Below are 17078 nucleotides of genomic sequence, written 5' to 3'. Positions count from 1 at the left end.
CTTTTTGTTTGGTGTTGTTCTCGAGGCCCCATTTCTATCTTCAAATTTTGTGTGATATGTAGCTTTTGATCTCAAACATTAGCGCCTTTTGGTTTCCTTTACAAGTTTTCCAACCCTGTCAATTAGTAATCAGGCCTTTGCATTGTCATCTGAGTTACCTCCAGCTTGATGTGTAAAGGAATCTGTTTTCATTTTTTCAGTAGTGCCAAGATTCAGTTTGTAACTGACATCTCTTGAGCCTTATCTCTGGGAAGTGTCTACTAAAATGCCAAAATTACTTCGTGGGTTTACCAGAAGTCTATCAATTTGACATCTTGTTGTCTGCATGTTCACTAGAAATATTGTTTCTAGGATTACATAAAATGAGTACATGAATATTTGAGCACTTACCAATTTTTTAGCCTAACTGTGATTATACTTGATCTATTTCCTTTTTTTTAAAAAAAAGAGGGATCTACATATATAATAATTGTAGAAACATATGAATTACTGTTTTTTTTCCTTCTCTTGTGCAACCCTTATTCGAGACATAAATGCTCATGGAGCTAAAGGGAGAGAAACGATCTATTTATCACGCCACCACGTTTGAATTGCAAACTCATTGTACACGAAGAGAGGAAACACAAATGGTGCCAGAAAGGAAATATTAATAAAGTAAAGCAAAAGGGAGAAGAATATAAAATCAATATTCGCTACTCCCTCTATCCTAAATTATAGGTTGTTTTAGCTTTGTTAGGTTTATACCATATGTCTAGATGCATAATATAGAAAAATCAAAACGACCTATAATTTGGAATGGAGGAAGTAGCATTTATCCTTTTCTTCTTCTTGAATACATAAACATATTATTCCATCCGTCCTAATTTATAGGTCGTTTTGACTTTTTTAGATACATAGTTTTAGTTATGCACCTAGATATACGCTAAATGCATAGCAAATATTATGAATTTAGAAAAGTCAAAACGACCTATAATTTGAAATGGAGGGATTATTTTTTTTAGTTTGGGACTTTTGCACATCGCTTGAGTACTTTTTTATGGAATCTATTTAATCGAGCATTTTACCAATAGAGAGATGACGGGTACAAATGCTCAAACAGTAACGGCCCAGGACTCCTCCGTAAAGGCGTAAACCAACCAGCTGCACCTAAGCTTTCTACGCTTTCGCTATTCGTTCGCGCCTTTGGCTTGTACGCCTTCTCCCCTGTTCTACAGTTCGTAGCTTCAGAGGCGCCGCAAGCTGCTGAGGCGGAGAGGACCATAAATGCAGGGCTCCCCATTCCATTCACCACCACCCCACCGGCTCTCCCCTCCCTCCCTCCCAGTAGGGCCCATCGAAGTATCGAACCACGCCGTAGAGTTCCAGCAGGACCGCCTGCCGTCCTCGGTCCTCCTCTGCTGCCGGGGGCGGCGGACTCGGCTCCGCCTCCTCCCCCGTCGCCGGCCGGCTATTACGCCCCCACCAGTAAGCTGCAGGCCCTCATTTCTCCCCGTGCTGTATTTTAGTGTCATAATCACTTCACTTGCGAGCCTAACTTCATGGGCCGAGCTAGGTTTTCAGTCGTTGGTCCGGCGATGGAGTCTATCTGATGTAGGAGCCTAACTTCACTTGCGAGCCTAACTTCATTGGCAATTCTTGAGCATGTTTTTCATGAAATTCTTTGAGGGTATATATAACAGCATTTTTGGTTTGGGGAGTGACCCCATCTGGAATCAGCTGATCCAGCATGGACTGGCCCCTTGTAGGATCGGATGGTCCTTTGATTGCGTTTGGTTAGTGCAATGGAGGGAACCAATATGTTGTTTGGTTTGTCGAATAGTGGATCAATACACTGTTTGGTTTAGGGAATGAGTAATGAGGTGGAAATTGACGCAAAACAGTCAACGTACAAGAGAGAATTACATGCACGCAGACCTGAAACCACATCACATTCTGTACCATTTGGATGACTGAAAATTGTTCTAAAATGACAAATCCGTCTGACGAAAACTATCAATCATAAATAATTTGTACCAAAAAGAGCAATGAGAGCAGAAACTCTTTAGGTGTTCATATCACAAACAGCACAGTACAATGTTCAGGAAGACTCATCCATCATTGTACTAATCTGTATAAGCAAATAACAAACATAAATAAACTCTTAAGGACAAATCTGAAAAGAAAAGGAGATCACGGGCCTGAAAAGAAAACCCTAATAAGCAAAAATCACATGATAGAGGGAACAGAAAAATCAAGAACTCCTCCATGTCATAGTCCTTACTAGGTGAAGGCGTCAAAACAAGTGGGAAAACTTGATCTAGTGGTGGTTACTACAAGAAGCTCTGCCTTCCTAAATCCTGCTGAGTGCCATCCATGGATCAGTCCATGGATTGAAGACAAATTGCCAAAAGAAACGACAAGAAGATGAGAGGATGGATGGAGGTAGTGTCAGGAGGGCTGAGGCAACGGCGAGAGCACAGCTGCATCTTGTGTTCTTGCCGAGGGAAGTGCCGCTGCTTCGAGTTTTTCTTCCTTTTCTTTTAGAAAAATAGCTCTTGCTCTCGGACAATGTCATCTGGTAGTCTCTCAACGGATGGGTGGATCACAGGTTTATGCTAGCGGAAGGGATGGCCTGGTGCCGGATCGGTTGGTGCACTGACTCTAACCAAACGCCACGACTATGCACAGACCTAGGACCGGATATCACCCAGTCTGCCAAACAAAACACGCTGTAAATAAACGGCATACGGTTTTTGCATACACAAAATGGCTCTGCAAAATTATTGCTCTCATCAACATTAGGCATTGCACATTTTAAGGCATTTTCCTCACAGTTCATTATACTCCCGTTGTTGTGATTGGTTCTAGTTAGACAAAGGAATGTGGTTTCTGTGTTGCTTTAACACCTTTAGTTCTAAGATATTTACAAGTTCTTTCTTTTTTATGAGAACTGAAAATTCAGCTGTAGTTTACTTGTCGAACATATGGATTTGGTGTTTGCTACCTACTGGTGCTGCCATTATCAGCTGCAAGGATCATGCACATGTAGAACAATACTAGCATGTACAGAAATAAAACTTATTTCTGGTCTGATGGTTTCCTGGTGTCCCAACCTGTCATTTCAATTTTTGATTGTACAACTAACTTGTTCAGTTCAGCTGTGCTAGCCCTTGTTCTACCATTTATAAGAAGCATATGCATTGTTACTTTTTTTTGAGGCATATATGCATTGTTACTTTACTCGTGTCCATTTACTACCTTGAACTCTGAACCTTTTATCTTCTCTTGTAGACTTGGATCATTGGATGATGGCAGCTGCAGAGTCTCTCTCTTGGTCGGATCTCCCTCCAGAGCTCCTAGGTCTTGTCCTTAAGCACCTCCCCTCCCTAGCTGATCGTGTTCGACTCAGAGCAGTCTGTCAGCCATGGCGCTCCAACGCTCGACTGCAGTCGCTGCCCCCTCCACTCCCGTGGCTCACCCTCCCTGATGGGACCTTTCTGAGCATCCCGGATGGTGAAATTATCCAAATGGCTGTAGCAGATGGTGCATGCTGCTGTGGTTCCATTGACAACTGGCTCTTCCTAATGCAAAATGATGGAGGGTGCTCATTGACAAATCCTTTCTCAAAGGCCACGCTGGACCTTCCTAAGCTAGCCACTGTTTGGCGCCGTGATTGGTTGAATGCAAACGAAGGATTTAACCCACTTTTCTATAAGCTGGTGGTTCCCTCGCCCCTGGACTCCTCACCAGAATCCCTTGTTGCTGTGCTGATCTTGGACAGTGCTAATTCCAGTACAGTTTGTATTTGCCAGCCGCCAGTTGCTACTGACATATCCAGAGGGAGGCACATGGAACCATCTCGGTGCCTTTTTGATGTTGCTTTCTTCAATGGGAAGCTATACGGAGTTGCTTTTGGTGACAAGCTCGTTATCTTTGAGATTGGTTATGACCTTGGCTGTAAGCCGAAGATCTCAGCCACTGAATGCATAATCAACTCCAGGGATGATGATTTATGGGACTTGCCCCAATCCTTATCCAACGAGAAGGCATACATGTGGAGGGAATACCTAGTTGAATGTTGTGGTGGACTGTTGAAGGTTGAACGGTTTATTCACAATGACCATCCCGATCACAGAAGTCTTTCCTTTGAGCATGATCGCACTGTTGCATTTGATGTTTTTGAGGCAGATTTGAGCACCAATCCTGGTCATTGGAGACGGGTCAATAAGTTGGGCGGCCAAGCTCTATTCGTTGGCAGACATTGCTCGAAGTCTTTTGCTGCTAAAGAGTACAATGGAATTCAAGAGGATTGCATATATTTCATGTGTGACTATCCTTGGCCAGATTCTGCTGCGGATCCTCTTCGTGACTCTGGCGTGTACAACTTGAGAAATGGGACGATCACCCCGTTGTTGTCACAGACCGCTACAGTGCCGCAGCATCATGGTGGCCACTGGCGTCCAACATGGTTCTTTCCGGCTGATTCTATATAGTCGAAGTGTCGAACTAACTTGCCTTGGTTAGTGTATTGGGATTATGTAGTACTATGCAGTGTGTACTCTTAAATGTTATCTGATATCTACTTGTTAGTGCATTAGTGCTTTGTTGTTGAACCATATTAACAATTATCTACTCCCTCCGTTCTAAATTACAGGTCGTTTTGGTATTTCTAGATGCGTAGCCTTTGCTATGCATATAGACATAGTGTATATCTAAGTGCATAGCAAAATATACGAATCTAGAAGAGCTAAAACAACCTATAATTTGGGACGGAGGGAGTACAAGACTAATGTCTTATGTCATTATGTGCATGACGTATGCTTGATGATAGTCTTTCTTTTTGCCATGTTGATTTTAACCTGTTCCCCCGTACCCCCGTTTGCTTCCACTAACTTATTTTTAGCACCCGTCACATCGAATGTTTAGATACTAATTAGGAGTATCAAACGTAGACTATTTACAAAACCCATTACATAAGTGGAGGCTAAACGGCGAAGGCTAAACGGCGAGACGAATCTATTAAGCCTAATTAGTCCATGATTTGACAATGTGTTGCTACAGTAAACATTTGCTAATGATGGATTAATTAGGCTTAATAGATTCGTCTCGTCGTTTAGCCTCCACTTATGTAATGGGTTTTCTAAATAGTCTACGTTTAATACTCCTAGTTAGTATCTAAACATTCGATGTGACACGTGCTAAAAATAAGTCAGTGGAAGCAAACGTCAACCAATACTGCTATTCAGCAGTCCTGCAAGTGTTGCTGCTGCTGTTTATGTTCTGGTATATGAGCAGCCTGAGCTTCTGTTGCGCGTTCGTTGTTCTGGGATTTTTTAATCATTTTAGTAAGATGAGACTAAAAATTAAAAAATTGATGCTATTGCTAAAATTGGTGCAAGCAGCAAGGCTAAAGGTTTGCTGTCGCCTGATGATCGCCAACCATAGCCGGCTGGTATTTTGCTAATGATGGACTCTCTCTCTCTATTCCTGCAAATGTTAAAGTAACTGTCGTAGTTTATGGTCTGTAAGCTTTGATCAAGGGGGCGCGTGATTCAATCGCTGGGTGCTGAACCTTTCAGTATCTTTAGTTTTGCTGGTGTTGCTGCTGCTGTTGAAGTATGGTACCTGAGAAACCTAGCTTGCGTCGCTCTTTCCTCTGTTCAGAGCTGCTGCTTCTGTGAAAAAGAAATGTCGAAACTGCTCAAAATTGTGAAATGCCTGATGCAGCAGCAGCATTGGTGAATGGTGATGTTGCTGTTGGCCTGTAGCCTGATCCCCATCAACACAAACCGAGCTCGTCAGTGCTTCAGCGGTAGGAAGGGAGCAGCAACGCGTGGAAAAACCTGAATCCGCTGATCTCCTCCGGATTTTCTGTTTCCCAATTTCCAGCTAGAAATCAAAAGATGAATCCTACAGCTCCATGCTCATGTATTCTTTCTTTCTTTGTTGTATAGTACACTGCAGAAGTACGAAGTTACCTGAGCATTCTGCGAGACATTAATGCCGGGCACCTTTCCCCTTCTCCCCATCCCACCCAAAGATCAGGCCACAGTGACTGTACTGCGATTCATCGAACCACCACGGAGAGCTCCAGCGGGCACTCCGCCCCCGTCGCGGACTCGCGGCAGCTGGCAGCGGAGTCGGCTCCACCTCCTCCCCTCTCCGACTGGCCATCAGGCCATCACGAGTAAGTGGCACGGCCTCAGCCTCGCTGCTCCTTTCTCAATATTCTCATGTTTAGCGCCGTAATCTGTGGAGGGTCTACCGTTTGGGTCAAAATTTTTTTATTGTTCTAAGCTGGGCGAATGTGCCCGGATCCGTGCGCCCACGAGCCACCATTAGCACATCCCAAGTCCCAACTGAATCTTGTTTTATAATAAGCATCGGATTCAGGTGAGGAGCAGCTCGAACTCGAATCAAGCTGTCTCGGGCAATTCCTCGCCGGATCCGGGCGTCCCAGGGCACCAGAACCACTGCTTGGAGCTTACATCCCACGATGTGGAGGGGGGCTTTTCTGCCGGAGGTGGGGTCGCCTGGAGCGAGGGCGCTGAAACTTTGATTGCAAAATAAATAAAAATTAAAAGTTCTAAGCTTGGTAGTGGAGGATATGTAAGGCAGATATGATAAAAACTTTATGATTTTGAGTTCTAGTACTTAGATCTAGTGCATACCCATTGATTTTGGAGCATCATCTTTAAGAAATGGCATGCCTTGTCCTGAATAGCAGTATTTGACTTAACATATTGCTTTAACTGATGCTCCTGTATCTATAAAAATACAAAATGCCATCTGGCCTTTGCATCTAAAAAAGGAATACCGTGCAACATTGTCTTGTGAACATTAAGGCATTGCAAATGTCAAGGTATTTTCCTCGAAATTCATTGTACTCCTGCTTGTTGTTGCCTTGTTAGTTCTGGTTGATATTGGAGGAAAAGATCATGGCTTCTACTTTAGCATCGCACCTTGAGTTTTAAAACATTCCTATGTGTAGTTGCAGTTACCTTATTATATCAAATAAATGGCTTTAATGTTTCCTGTCGACTGGACTACTGTGATCACATTAGAAACTACAATGATCAAGCATAAGTAGTGCAGCACCAGGCTGTAGAGCAGTGTACTTTTTCTGGTCTGAGGCTGGACATCTTCAGATTTTGATTGTACTGCTAACTTATTTCCTGTTACTCTCAACTATTTACTATATTAAACTCTGAAACCTATTACTTCTCTTGTAGACCTTGATGATGACAGCTGCAGAATCTTTGACTTGGTCGGATCTCACTCCAGAGCTCCTAGGCCTTGTCCTTAAGCGCCTTCCCTCTCTAGCTGATCGTGTTCGACTGAGAGCAGTCTGTTAACCGTGGCGATCCAATGCTCGACTGCAGTCCCTGCCCCTTCCACTCCCATGGCTCACCCTCCTTGATAGGAACTTCCTGAGCATCCCGGATGGTGAAATTATCCGAATGGCTGTAGCAGATGGTGCACGCTGCTGTGGTTCCATTGACAACTGGCTCTTCCTAATGCAAAATGATGGAGGGTGCTCATTGACAAATCCTTTCTCAAAGGCCACGCTGGACCTTCCTAAGCTAGCCACTGTTTGGCGCCGTGACTGGTTGAATGCAAACGAAAGATTTAACCCACTTTTCTATAAGCTGGTGGTTCCCTCGCCCTGGACTCCTCACCAGAATCCCTTGTTGTGCTGATCTTGGACTGTGCTAATTCCAGTACAGTTTGTATTTGCCAGCCGCCAGTTGCTACTGACATGTCCAGAGGGAGGCACATGGAACCATCTCGGTGCCTGTCTGATGTTGCTTTCTTCAATGGGAAGCTATACGGAGTTGCTTTTGGTGACAAGCTCGTTATCTTTGAGATTGGTTACATTGGCAGTAAGCCGAAGATCTCAGTCACTGAATGCATAATCAATTCCAGGGATGATTTATGGGACTTGCCCCAATCCTTGTCCAGAGAGAAGGGGTATATGTTGAGGGAATATCTAGTTGAATCTTGTGGTAGACTGTTGAAGGTTACATGGTTCATTCACAATGACTGTCCCTCTTCCAGAAGTCTTTCCTTTGAACATTATCGCACTGTTGCATTTGATGCTTTTGAGGCAGACTTGAGCACCAATCCTGGTCATTGGAGGCGGGTCTATAAGTTGGGAGGCCAAGCACTCTTCGTTGGCAGGCATTGCTCTAAGTTGTTTGCTGCTGAAGAGTACAATGGAATTCAAGAAGATTGCATATATTTCATGTGTGACTATCCTTGGCCAGATTCTGCTGTGATCCTCTTCGTGACTCTGGTGTGTACAACTTGAGAAATGGGACGATCACCCCGTTGTTGTCACAGACCGCTACAGTGCCGCAGCATCATGGTGGCCACTGGCGTCCAACATGGTTCTTTCCGGCTGATTCTATATAGTCGAAGTGTCGAAGTAGCTTACCTTGGTTAGTGTATTGGGATTATGTAGTACTATGTAGTGTGTACTCTTAAATGTTATCTGATATCTACCTGTTATTGCATTAGTGCTTTGTTGTTGAACCATATTAACAACTATCTACTCGTCAAGACTCATGTGTTATGTCATTATGTGCACGATGTATGCTTGATGCTAGTCTTTTTGCCATGTTGATTTTAATCTGTTCCCCCATACCAAATTACCAATACTGCATCAGGGAGGAGCATTTCATTTTACAAATAATCTGCTAATTTTGTTAAGCTCTTTTTTTTTTAATATCTGCTTTTCCTCTCGTTATACCTGACTTTGTGCTTACAAACTCATGCGTAGGATAGGAGCGTATTCAGCAGTCCTGCAAGTGTTGCTGCTGCTGCTTATGTTCTGGTACCTGAGCAGCCTGAGCCTCTGTTGTGCGTTCATGTGTTATGGGACATTTTGTGCATTTTTGTAAGACGAGACTAAAAATTTAAAATTTGATGCTTTTGCTGAAATTGGCGCCAGCAGCAAAAGAAAAGGTTTGCTGTCGCCTGATGATCGTCAAACATAGCCTGTTCGGTCTGTCTGTAGCTTCAGAGTCAATATATGAGTTTTTTCTAGTCAAATCTAGCTTGAGTTTCTGCAGATTCGTTAAGTTATTTTATTATACTTAATAAAGTGCATGTATGGCACGCACGTGTTTCAAAAAATCTTATTGAACATGTTTTTTTTTCTAGAGTGCCTAAGCACCCTTCGATGAAGAAGAAAGCAGTTTACAGACATAGTCTCGATGAAGCCAAGCAAAACTTAATCAGCACCGGAGCACAAAGGATCAAAGAAAAAGAAATACTGAAAAAACACGCAAACAACCACCACACGACGTGAAACAACAAAGAGGAAGCACACTCAAACCCACTGATCTAGACACAGCCACTCTCCTGAACCTGCTAAAAGATACAACCTCGTCAAGGGTGCTAAAGGTCATGGTGGCAGAGCATCCGCCTGAACACAACAACGGTAGCAAAGCATTCATCCAACCAGCACAACCGTGATGGCAAAGCATCCACCCGGAGAAACTGCGGCAGCAAAGCATCCACCAGACGACGACGACCTAAGAAACCTAGGCGAGGTGGACGAATCGAAGTGAAGAAGACACTTCCCAAGACGACCACCACGAGGACCCTGACCGGCCGTAGACGACCGGGGGCAGCGTTCAGCAACGATCCCTACAGTGACAGCAGCAAGAGCCCGCTAAGCTTCCAAAACAATGCCTCAAGGAAGGGGACGATGCCACTGGCGCTGTCGTCATTCGACCAACACGGTCAAGGTTTTCACTCGGAAACTCACCTTAGAGGAGGGAAAAGGGGAATAAATGACGCCGTCAAGAAGGGAAGCGGCGCCCAGGGGCGTCGCCGTCATCGACCCGCAAGCAGGCACAAGGCTTTCACCTAACCCCGTTCCTTCCCTAGAAATCACCGCCGCCACTAGGAGCATGGGGACCGTTGGGCAACAAGGAGCTGAAGAATGCCGCCACATAACTAGTTGTCCACCCCCCCGCCCGGCGGAAATGCGCCACCAGAGAAGGAGGAGGGGGGGGGGGTGCGCCAGCCGCTGGCGCATAGAACCCCGTCCCCTAGCGGACCCGACAGCCAGGGAGGGGTGCGGCCACCATCGCTGGCCGCCCTCCGGTAGCGGAAGGGGTGGCACGGGGCAGGAGAACGTGGATCCGGCCGCGGCCCACAGTACTCCGGGTGGCGGAAAGGGTGGTGGGGGGGGGGGGGGGGGGGGGGGAGAACGTGGCGGCCATCGGGGAAGGGACCCACGCCTGGGATGAGTAGATCCGGGCTCAAGGGAGGTGGATCCGCCCGCGGCGGTCGGCGACCGCTGGTGGATCCAGCTACCGGTGATGCTAGGGTTTGCGGAGTGGGAGTGGAGAGGGAGAGAGGGGGAGGGAAGGGGAGGGAGAGAGCGTGATGCGAGGGGCTGACTTTGGCGCCGCTGTTGGTGGCTGGTTGGGCGCGGGTGCTATCGCCTCCCGAGTCGCCCCTCCGGAGCCCTCGGGAGTGAGTGAGTGTTTTATATTCATAGAACATGTGCTTTAAGAAGGTAAGAGGAAAATCGTTCCAGGTGGGTGGTTTACTATGGAAGGTGATTTTATCTCTTGGGATGAAAAGTACTAAGTTGAACAATTTTGCTACGCATACGATTTACCAATCCTTAAGTCTAAATTCTTAGCAGTCCAAACATTAGTCAAGGAAAATATATTGATAGTTTATTTCCTTTTGATTATCTATACAACCTTCTACACTCCATCAAAAAGTTCAGCAAGTTGAAAACTAATCTTAACGGTTAGTTGCCAGAACTAAAAATAGCAATGAAAATACACACCAATTGATTTTTTTTGCGATCCATACTCATGACACCCCGTGCAATTCCTCTCTGCTCACTAATTAGTTTTGCCAAGTTTGAACATACAATTACTCATCCGTACTTTGTGACACCCTGTACTTTTATAATTTATTCCTCTTTCAAACTGCAAGCTCTGCCGTGTGGTCCATTGATAGAGTATGCTATCATAGTATTGACACAGAGAGCATATCTAAAAACATAGAGTAATATATACAATTTCTTGAATGATTGTTGTGCTGCATGATATGTTCTGCAGTGTCATGCAGTTGCTAAACAAAAGAACACGCACTACTGTTTTATCATAAATCTGAACTGGCACAACATTTCCTTCAACACCTATGTAAATTCTTCCATGCGTGAAAGATGTTTCAGGAACAGAAAGAAAAGATTCTTGAGCTTTCTGAGAACTAATATTCTTCTGATTGGCTCCAGCTGTTAATTTGGTTGCTTCCTTTCTTTCTTTCATTTTTGGAGGAAGGGTTGCTGCCTTTCTTTAATTACCTTTTCTGAGAACTACTGGTTCCTTGATAGTTGAATCGAGTTGCATATTTAGTTGTTGTCTTAGCCTCCTCAGTGTTGTATGTCAACTGTATCAGCGAGAATGACCTGAGTACAGAGGAACTATTGATCATAGGTGCCAACATGACCACTTCTTTGAACACACAAAAGAGGAAGATTTGAAACATCAAAAGCCCTGTCTGAAATTGCAATGATCCGAAGCCCTCCGAAATTTAGAAAATCAAAATCTGCAATTAAATACCACCCTATTATGTTTGTTTTTAGTCACAGTCAAAAAATAATTGGCATTATGCAAGAAATAAAATATGTGCATCTAATTCACTTATGAAGGCTTGCCTTTGACGAGTGACTTACAAATTTTGATACTAAAGTATGCCATATGAACTCTATCCCTACTGATTGGCCACCGCACAAGAATTTGTCACTGTCATTATTGTGCTTAGAAATATAATTTGTGGTTCTTGACATATCTATTTCCTTACGCAACAGTGAAACTGAAACTGTTGACCAGGACGCTGGGTTATTTATTTCCTGGTGATATTGTGATTCCAGTAAAATTTAAACTTGAAAACGAGAAGGAAGATTGGACATCAGGATTGTAGTGTATGCTGGGTTGCAGTGGCTTTGTCAACCACACAGAATTTCATGTGTTTCAGTTCTTCTACCAATGATCCCATGCAGTTATGTGTGATCCCTTTTTTTTTCATTTTGCATAGTGGAGTTTTTCAAATTCCTATGCTCGAGTGGTAACCAGATCAACATTCTTTTCACAGGGTGCATGATCATACTGGCTAGCTTTTTGTTTCATAGTGATATGGATAAATGATATATGTCAAAAACAAGGAATACTTCATAGCTAGAGTGCGGTGTAGCAGTGATGTTTGTCAAACGCGATTGGTTAGTTTTGGTATGATAGCATTAAGGCATGATTCGGGTATGTTAAGCTGCTGGTGAGGTTTAGAACTGCTTTTGCGTTTGATATTTTACTAGTGAAGATCTTAATTTGCTTATCATCATGCATCAATTGCAAATCAGACATTGCTGCAGATCTTTGGTTTCGTGAATTCTAGCTACAGCTATTCAAGATAAAATATGAGAAATAAAAGCTAGCATGTGTTCAGATAATCCTGACTGCCTGGAGCATTTGGACTTTGCCTTTCTTTATCCAAGCATGAGAAGCAAGAACAATAATGCTAATAACCTCGTGCGTCAAGTGTACGTACTATATTTTACTTGTATCATCGTTTAAGAAACTTCCTAAGTTTGATTTGCTACGATCAAGCGTGATCTGGGATCTCATAATTTAACCATTTAATTAGATCTTAATTTTGATTGGCCAGTCGGGTTGAAATCATGTTCCGTTATATACGAGACTACGAGTCCTCCATTTCCAGCCTTCGCTGCAGCCTGCACAGACTTGGCTCAACTCGAGAGAATGCCGGCGGAGCGCCTCGACGTCGCGGTCGCGTCCAGGACGCTGGTTCGGGCCTCGGACCCGCCGCCGGGCTTCCCCGCCATGCTCGCCGCCTCCAACCTCGACCTCATCCTCGGCTCCTTCCACCTCTACCTCATTGCCGTGTACCCCGCCCCCGCCGCAGGGTTCAATGCTGTGGCCGCGGCGGTGCGCGCCTCCTTGCCCGCGTTCCTCTCCCGGTTCTTCCCCTTCGCCGGCCGCGTGGTCACCAACGCCTCCACTGGCGTTCCCGAGATCGCCTGCAACAATGCCGGCGCCGAGCTCGTGGTGGCCAACGTTGGCACGTCGCTCGCCGAGATGGACTTCGCCAACGCCGACCGCTCGCTCGGGATCATCCAGGTGCCGTTCGAGCAGGGCCTCGCGCTGTCGCTGCAGCTCGTGCGGTTCACCTGCGGCGGCTTCGCGTTTGTGTGGGGGGCAGACCATCTGCTCGTGGACGGCCACGGCCTGATGGAGCTTCCCAACGCCTGGGCGGAGCTGCTCCGCGCCGGCGGCCTCTCGTGGGAGCCCCAGCACGACCGAGTCTCCCTCTTCCGGCCGCGCTCGCCGCCGCGGTACAGCCCGGCGCTGGACGCCGAGTTCACACGGTACGCGCCGGCGAGCCTGCCCAACCCCCTCCTGGTGGCCACCCTCGTGCGCCGGATGTCCGTGGTCTCCGGCGCCGACCTCGACCGCCTCCGAGCTGCAGCCAGCACCGCCGACCGCCGCGCAACGCGGCTCGAGGCCCTGTCCGCGCACATCTGGAAGCTGCTCGCGGCAGCGGTCGGCGGCTCCGACACGCACTGCCGGCTCGCCTGGCTCGTCGACGGCCGTCGTCACCTTGACCCTTCCAAGTACGACAAGGCCAGGCTGGGCCGTTACCTCGGCAACGTGGTCACGTACGCGTCGCGGGAAGTGGCCGTGGAATCCATCTCGTCGGCGCCGATCGCGGACGTGGCGACGATGGCGGGCGCGGCCATCAAGAAGGCGTTCCGGTCGGAGCGGTACGAGGAGCTGGTGGACTGGATGGAGGCGAACAAGGGGGTGTTCCGGGATGGCGGCAAGTGGACGGAGGCGGTGGGCGTCGGCACGGGGAGCCCCGCGCTGGTGGTCTCCTCGTTCGTGCCGTTCCGGGTGGAGGGTGACTTCGGCTTCGGCCGGCCGCGACTGGTGATGCCGTGGGTGCGGCCAGGGCGGCTGGGGTCGGCGGCTATGATGGTGGCGCGGAGCCCGGAGGAGGACGGGTCGTGGGTGGTCACTGCGAGAATGTGGCCGCAACTGGCCGACGCCGTAGAGGCGGACCTGGAGGCTGTGTTCAGGCCGGCCACCGCCGCACGGCTTGGGTTCAGCGTGCCCGAGTCGGTGAGCGCCGTGCACAAGTGCATCGATGCAGACATGAACTCCCTTGATTGAGAAGATCCATTTGTTAAGAGTTCAGCTCAATGATCCATTAGTTAGAGTTCAATTCAACGCTCTTGGTCCTTTGGTGCCTTTGTTATGTATAATTAATTTCATGGGCATTTAGTTTATATGCCTTTTCCCTTTAAATTTTAAGAGCCATGTTTTGTCCTTTTAGAATTTCTATTACAATAACATTAACACTATTCCTGGCGCTGTAGTGACACAGAAATAAAAATCACACTGTATTTTACATTTGACAGAATGTAAAATCTGGCGCTGTAGTGACCTTGTGTCAACCGTCGAAGGGTGAAATATGTTACAGCTTTTCTCTATCAACAAAACGCCTCGATGCGCTAAAAAAAAAGCTAAGACCCATTCTACATGTTGAGTCGGCCACACCTGCTAATTAATCCTTTTACATTTGCATCCTCACTTCACGCAAAAGGTTGCAACTAGGATTAACTAGCTTCCTCAGACCACCTATTTAAGTTGGTCTCATCTTGCCTAAGCAGTACGAGACTATGTCCCTGACTGCTGCTAGCGTGAGGAGCGCTAGCACGCGCGCTAGGCCAATTTTTGGCCCAAGCTAGACCTACTCTCCCGACCACATGTGTACGTCCAATACCGGCGCATGTGCCATGCTATGTTCATGCAGGATCCACGCATAATATGCACCATACCTGCACGCGCCCATGACACGGTGGGAGCCTGCTCTGATTACCAAATGTAACAACCTGGCTTAGAAAATAGCTAAAATCTACTCTACACGTTGAATGGATCACACCTGCTAATTAACCCTCTTATGTTTTCATCCTCGCTTTGCGCAAAAGGTTGCAGCTGGGGTTAACTAGCTTCCTCATACCACCTATTTAAGTCGGTCTACCTCATCTTGCCTAGGCAGTTTGGGATTAAGCCCTGTTTGGTAGAGCTTCAGCTCCTCTGGTGGGGTGGCTTTCCTAGTGGAGGTGAAGCTGTTTTTGAAAAACGCTTGGTAAAATGGCTTCTCAATGATAATATGGTTAATTTTATGGTCACTTAATGCTCGAAGAGAGAAGAATCAGGTGAAACTATTTTTTTTGACTCGTAAACCGTTTTATTATTTCTTACCGGCTTATTTGATGAAGTCATTTTGAAATTGCCTTCATCGAAAGCCGGTGAGGAAGGCCGGCGAAAGTGGCTCTAAATTTCCCTGCCTGCTGCTAGCGCTCCCTGCGCTGGGCCAAATTTTTGGCCCAACAGCCACGGGCGGCTGTTACCATGTGGGTCCCAGCGCGCAGGTGTGCAGGCCCATGACCGAAGCGCGCTGCAATGGCCCTCTTCCAAAAGAAAACCCTTCCATGAACCTTTACCAGATCAGCGTTTCCCCAGGCTCCGAGCGCAAGCGCGGCGCCGCCGGCACGGGCAGGGTCAGATCAAATCGATCGCTCGATCTCGACTGTGTCGAGAACGCCATAAAAGGCGCGGCCTCCCACCTCGAGTGCGTTCATCCGTCGCAAGCGCAAGCCGGCGGAAAGAGATCGAGGCCAGACCGCGGCGCGCGGCTTGGTCTAATCGCCTGTAGTCATCGCGTGTAGATCCGGCGGAGGGATCGGCCTGTAAATCCGGTACGTGATCGTGGATTCTCAAGCAAAGGAAAACCTAAATTGGCAGAGTTACAGATCGGCATTGGTTCCTCTGATCTCGGCTTCATTCGTTGCTGGATCAACCATTACGTTCTTGCTTTTGCCCTAATTTAAGCGTTACCATTGCTAATTCTCATCGCCATTTGTGTTTTCCTGATCTCGCCACGGCTCAGATCAGTAATCTTTGTGCCCTAATGGCGTCCAAGCATGCTTCCTCGGCCTGGTCAGACCTGCCGTCGGACCTCCTGGGCCTCGTCCTGCCGCGCCTCCACTCCCTCGCCGACCGCGTCCGTGTCGGCGCGGTGTGCCGGCCGTGGCGCTCCGGCGCTCGCCAGCACCACCCGAAGCTGCCGCCGCCGATGCCGTGGGTAGCGCTCGGCGACAACGCCTACCTCGACGTCGTCAACGATGCCGTGCGCAAGCTGAACCTACAAGTCCCTTGGAATGCCAGTTGCGGCTCCGCCGACCACCTGATCTTCCTCACGCGCGCCAGCGGTTGGTGCTTCCTGGCGGAACCTTTCACCGTGGCCGTGCTCCCCGTCGCCGACCTCGCCATGTTCATCATGGAGCAGACCCGCGAGGAGATCTTCTCGTTGAGCTACAGCCTCAGCCTGCGCGTCCACAAGGTCGTGTTGCTCTAGCTTGACGGCTGCTCGTCGGATCCCGTGGTGCACTAGTAAAGAACTGACTTTCGATGTGTCCCCTTTTGTCCCGATTTAAAGTTGGTCCGGGACAAAAGGGGGTGCGTCACGGTAGGCAAAAATGGAGGGAAGATTTACTCCTGGTTGGTATTTGCAACCGGAATTAAATGCCCCCCTTTTATCCCGGTTGGTAACACCAACCGGGATAAATATTTTACTCCCGGTTGGAGATTCCAACCAGGACAAAAGGGTGGCCATTATATACCAAGACAGAGGTTTTTCTTCCTCCTCCAGCTCGAGCCAGTCCACCACATAGGCAGAGAGCTGAGCTTCACCTACTCTCTGGTGGTGCCAGAGCAAGGGAGGTGCTACCCGAAATTTTTTCCCTTATTTTCGTGGGAATTTTACTCAGCCAACACAAGTGTTGTGAAGGTTTGCTACTTCATCCTCTTGTTACGCTTTGATTTATGCTTTGAAGATGGAAAGTTTGTTTACTAGAATGTGATGAAGTAAAAAATGGAGAGGTATTTTGAGCTAGAATGTGAGGGAGATTGATGTGTTATATATAGTATGTATTCTTGCAGTGGGTTAAGAATGGTTTATCTTATCAAATTCAATATGATTTT

The 17078-nt window shown here is 47.2% G+C and overlaps 2 protein-coding genes and 1 pseudogene across 2 annotated transcripts; all 3 read left to right on the top strand.

Annotated features, from left to right (window-relative positions):
- The first annotated feature begins 1268 nt into the window (after positions 1-1268).
- On the top strand, positions 1269-4576 carry LOC117851331 (F-box protein At2g26160). Its single transcript, XM_034733129.2, has 2 exons — positions 1269-1464; positions 3271-4576. The coding sequence occupies exon 2, from the start codon at positions 3285-3287 to the stop codon at positions 4470-4472; it is 1188 nt and encodes a 395-aa protein (XP_034589020.1). The 5' UTR covers positions 1269-1464; positions 3271-3284; the 3' UTR covers positions 4473-4576.
- Positions 4577-7217: 2641 nt separating this feature from the next.
- LOC117851473 (F-box protein At2g26160-like) lies at positions 7218-8587 on the top strand (annotated as a pseudogene).
- A 3907-nt stretch (positions 8588-12494) lies between these two features.
- Positions 12495-14464, top strand: LOC117851396 (coniferyl alcohol acyltransferase). The gene has a single exon (XM_034733205.2). It carries the CDS (start codon positions 12771-12773, stop codon positions 14199-14201), a length of 1431 nt encoding a protein of 476 aa, XP_034589096.1. The 5' UTR covers positions 12495-12770; the 3' UTR covers positions 14202-14464.
- Positions 14465-17078: the final 2614 nt, after the last annotated feature.

This window comes from Setaria viridis, chromosome 4 (assembly GCF_005286985.2).
Source record: "Setaria viridis chromosome 4, Setaria_viridis_v4.0, whole genome shotgun sequence".
Lineage (NCBI taxonomy): Eukaryota > Viridiplantae > Streptophyta > Magnoliopsida > Poales > Poaceae > Setaria > Setaria viridis.
This window is presented reverse-complemented; position numbering and strand designations above follow the sequence as displayed.

Bases quoted from the DNA above. Each gene is read 5' to 3' on its own strand.
- LOC117851396 (XM_034733205.2), top strand. From the start codon at position 12,771: ATGCCGGCGGAGCGCCTCGACGTCGCGGTCGCGTCCAGGACGCTGGTT.
- LOC117851331 (XM_034733129.2), top strand. From the start codon at position 3,285: ATGATGGCAGCTGCAGAGTCTCTCTCTTGGTCGGATCTCCCTCCAGAG.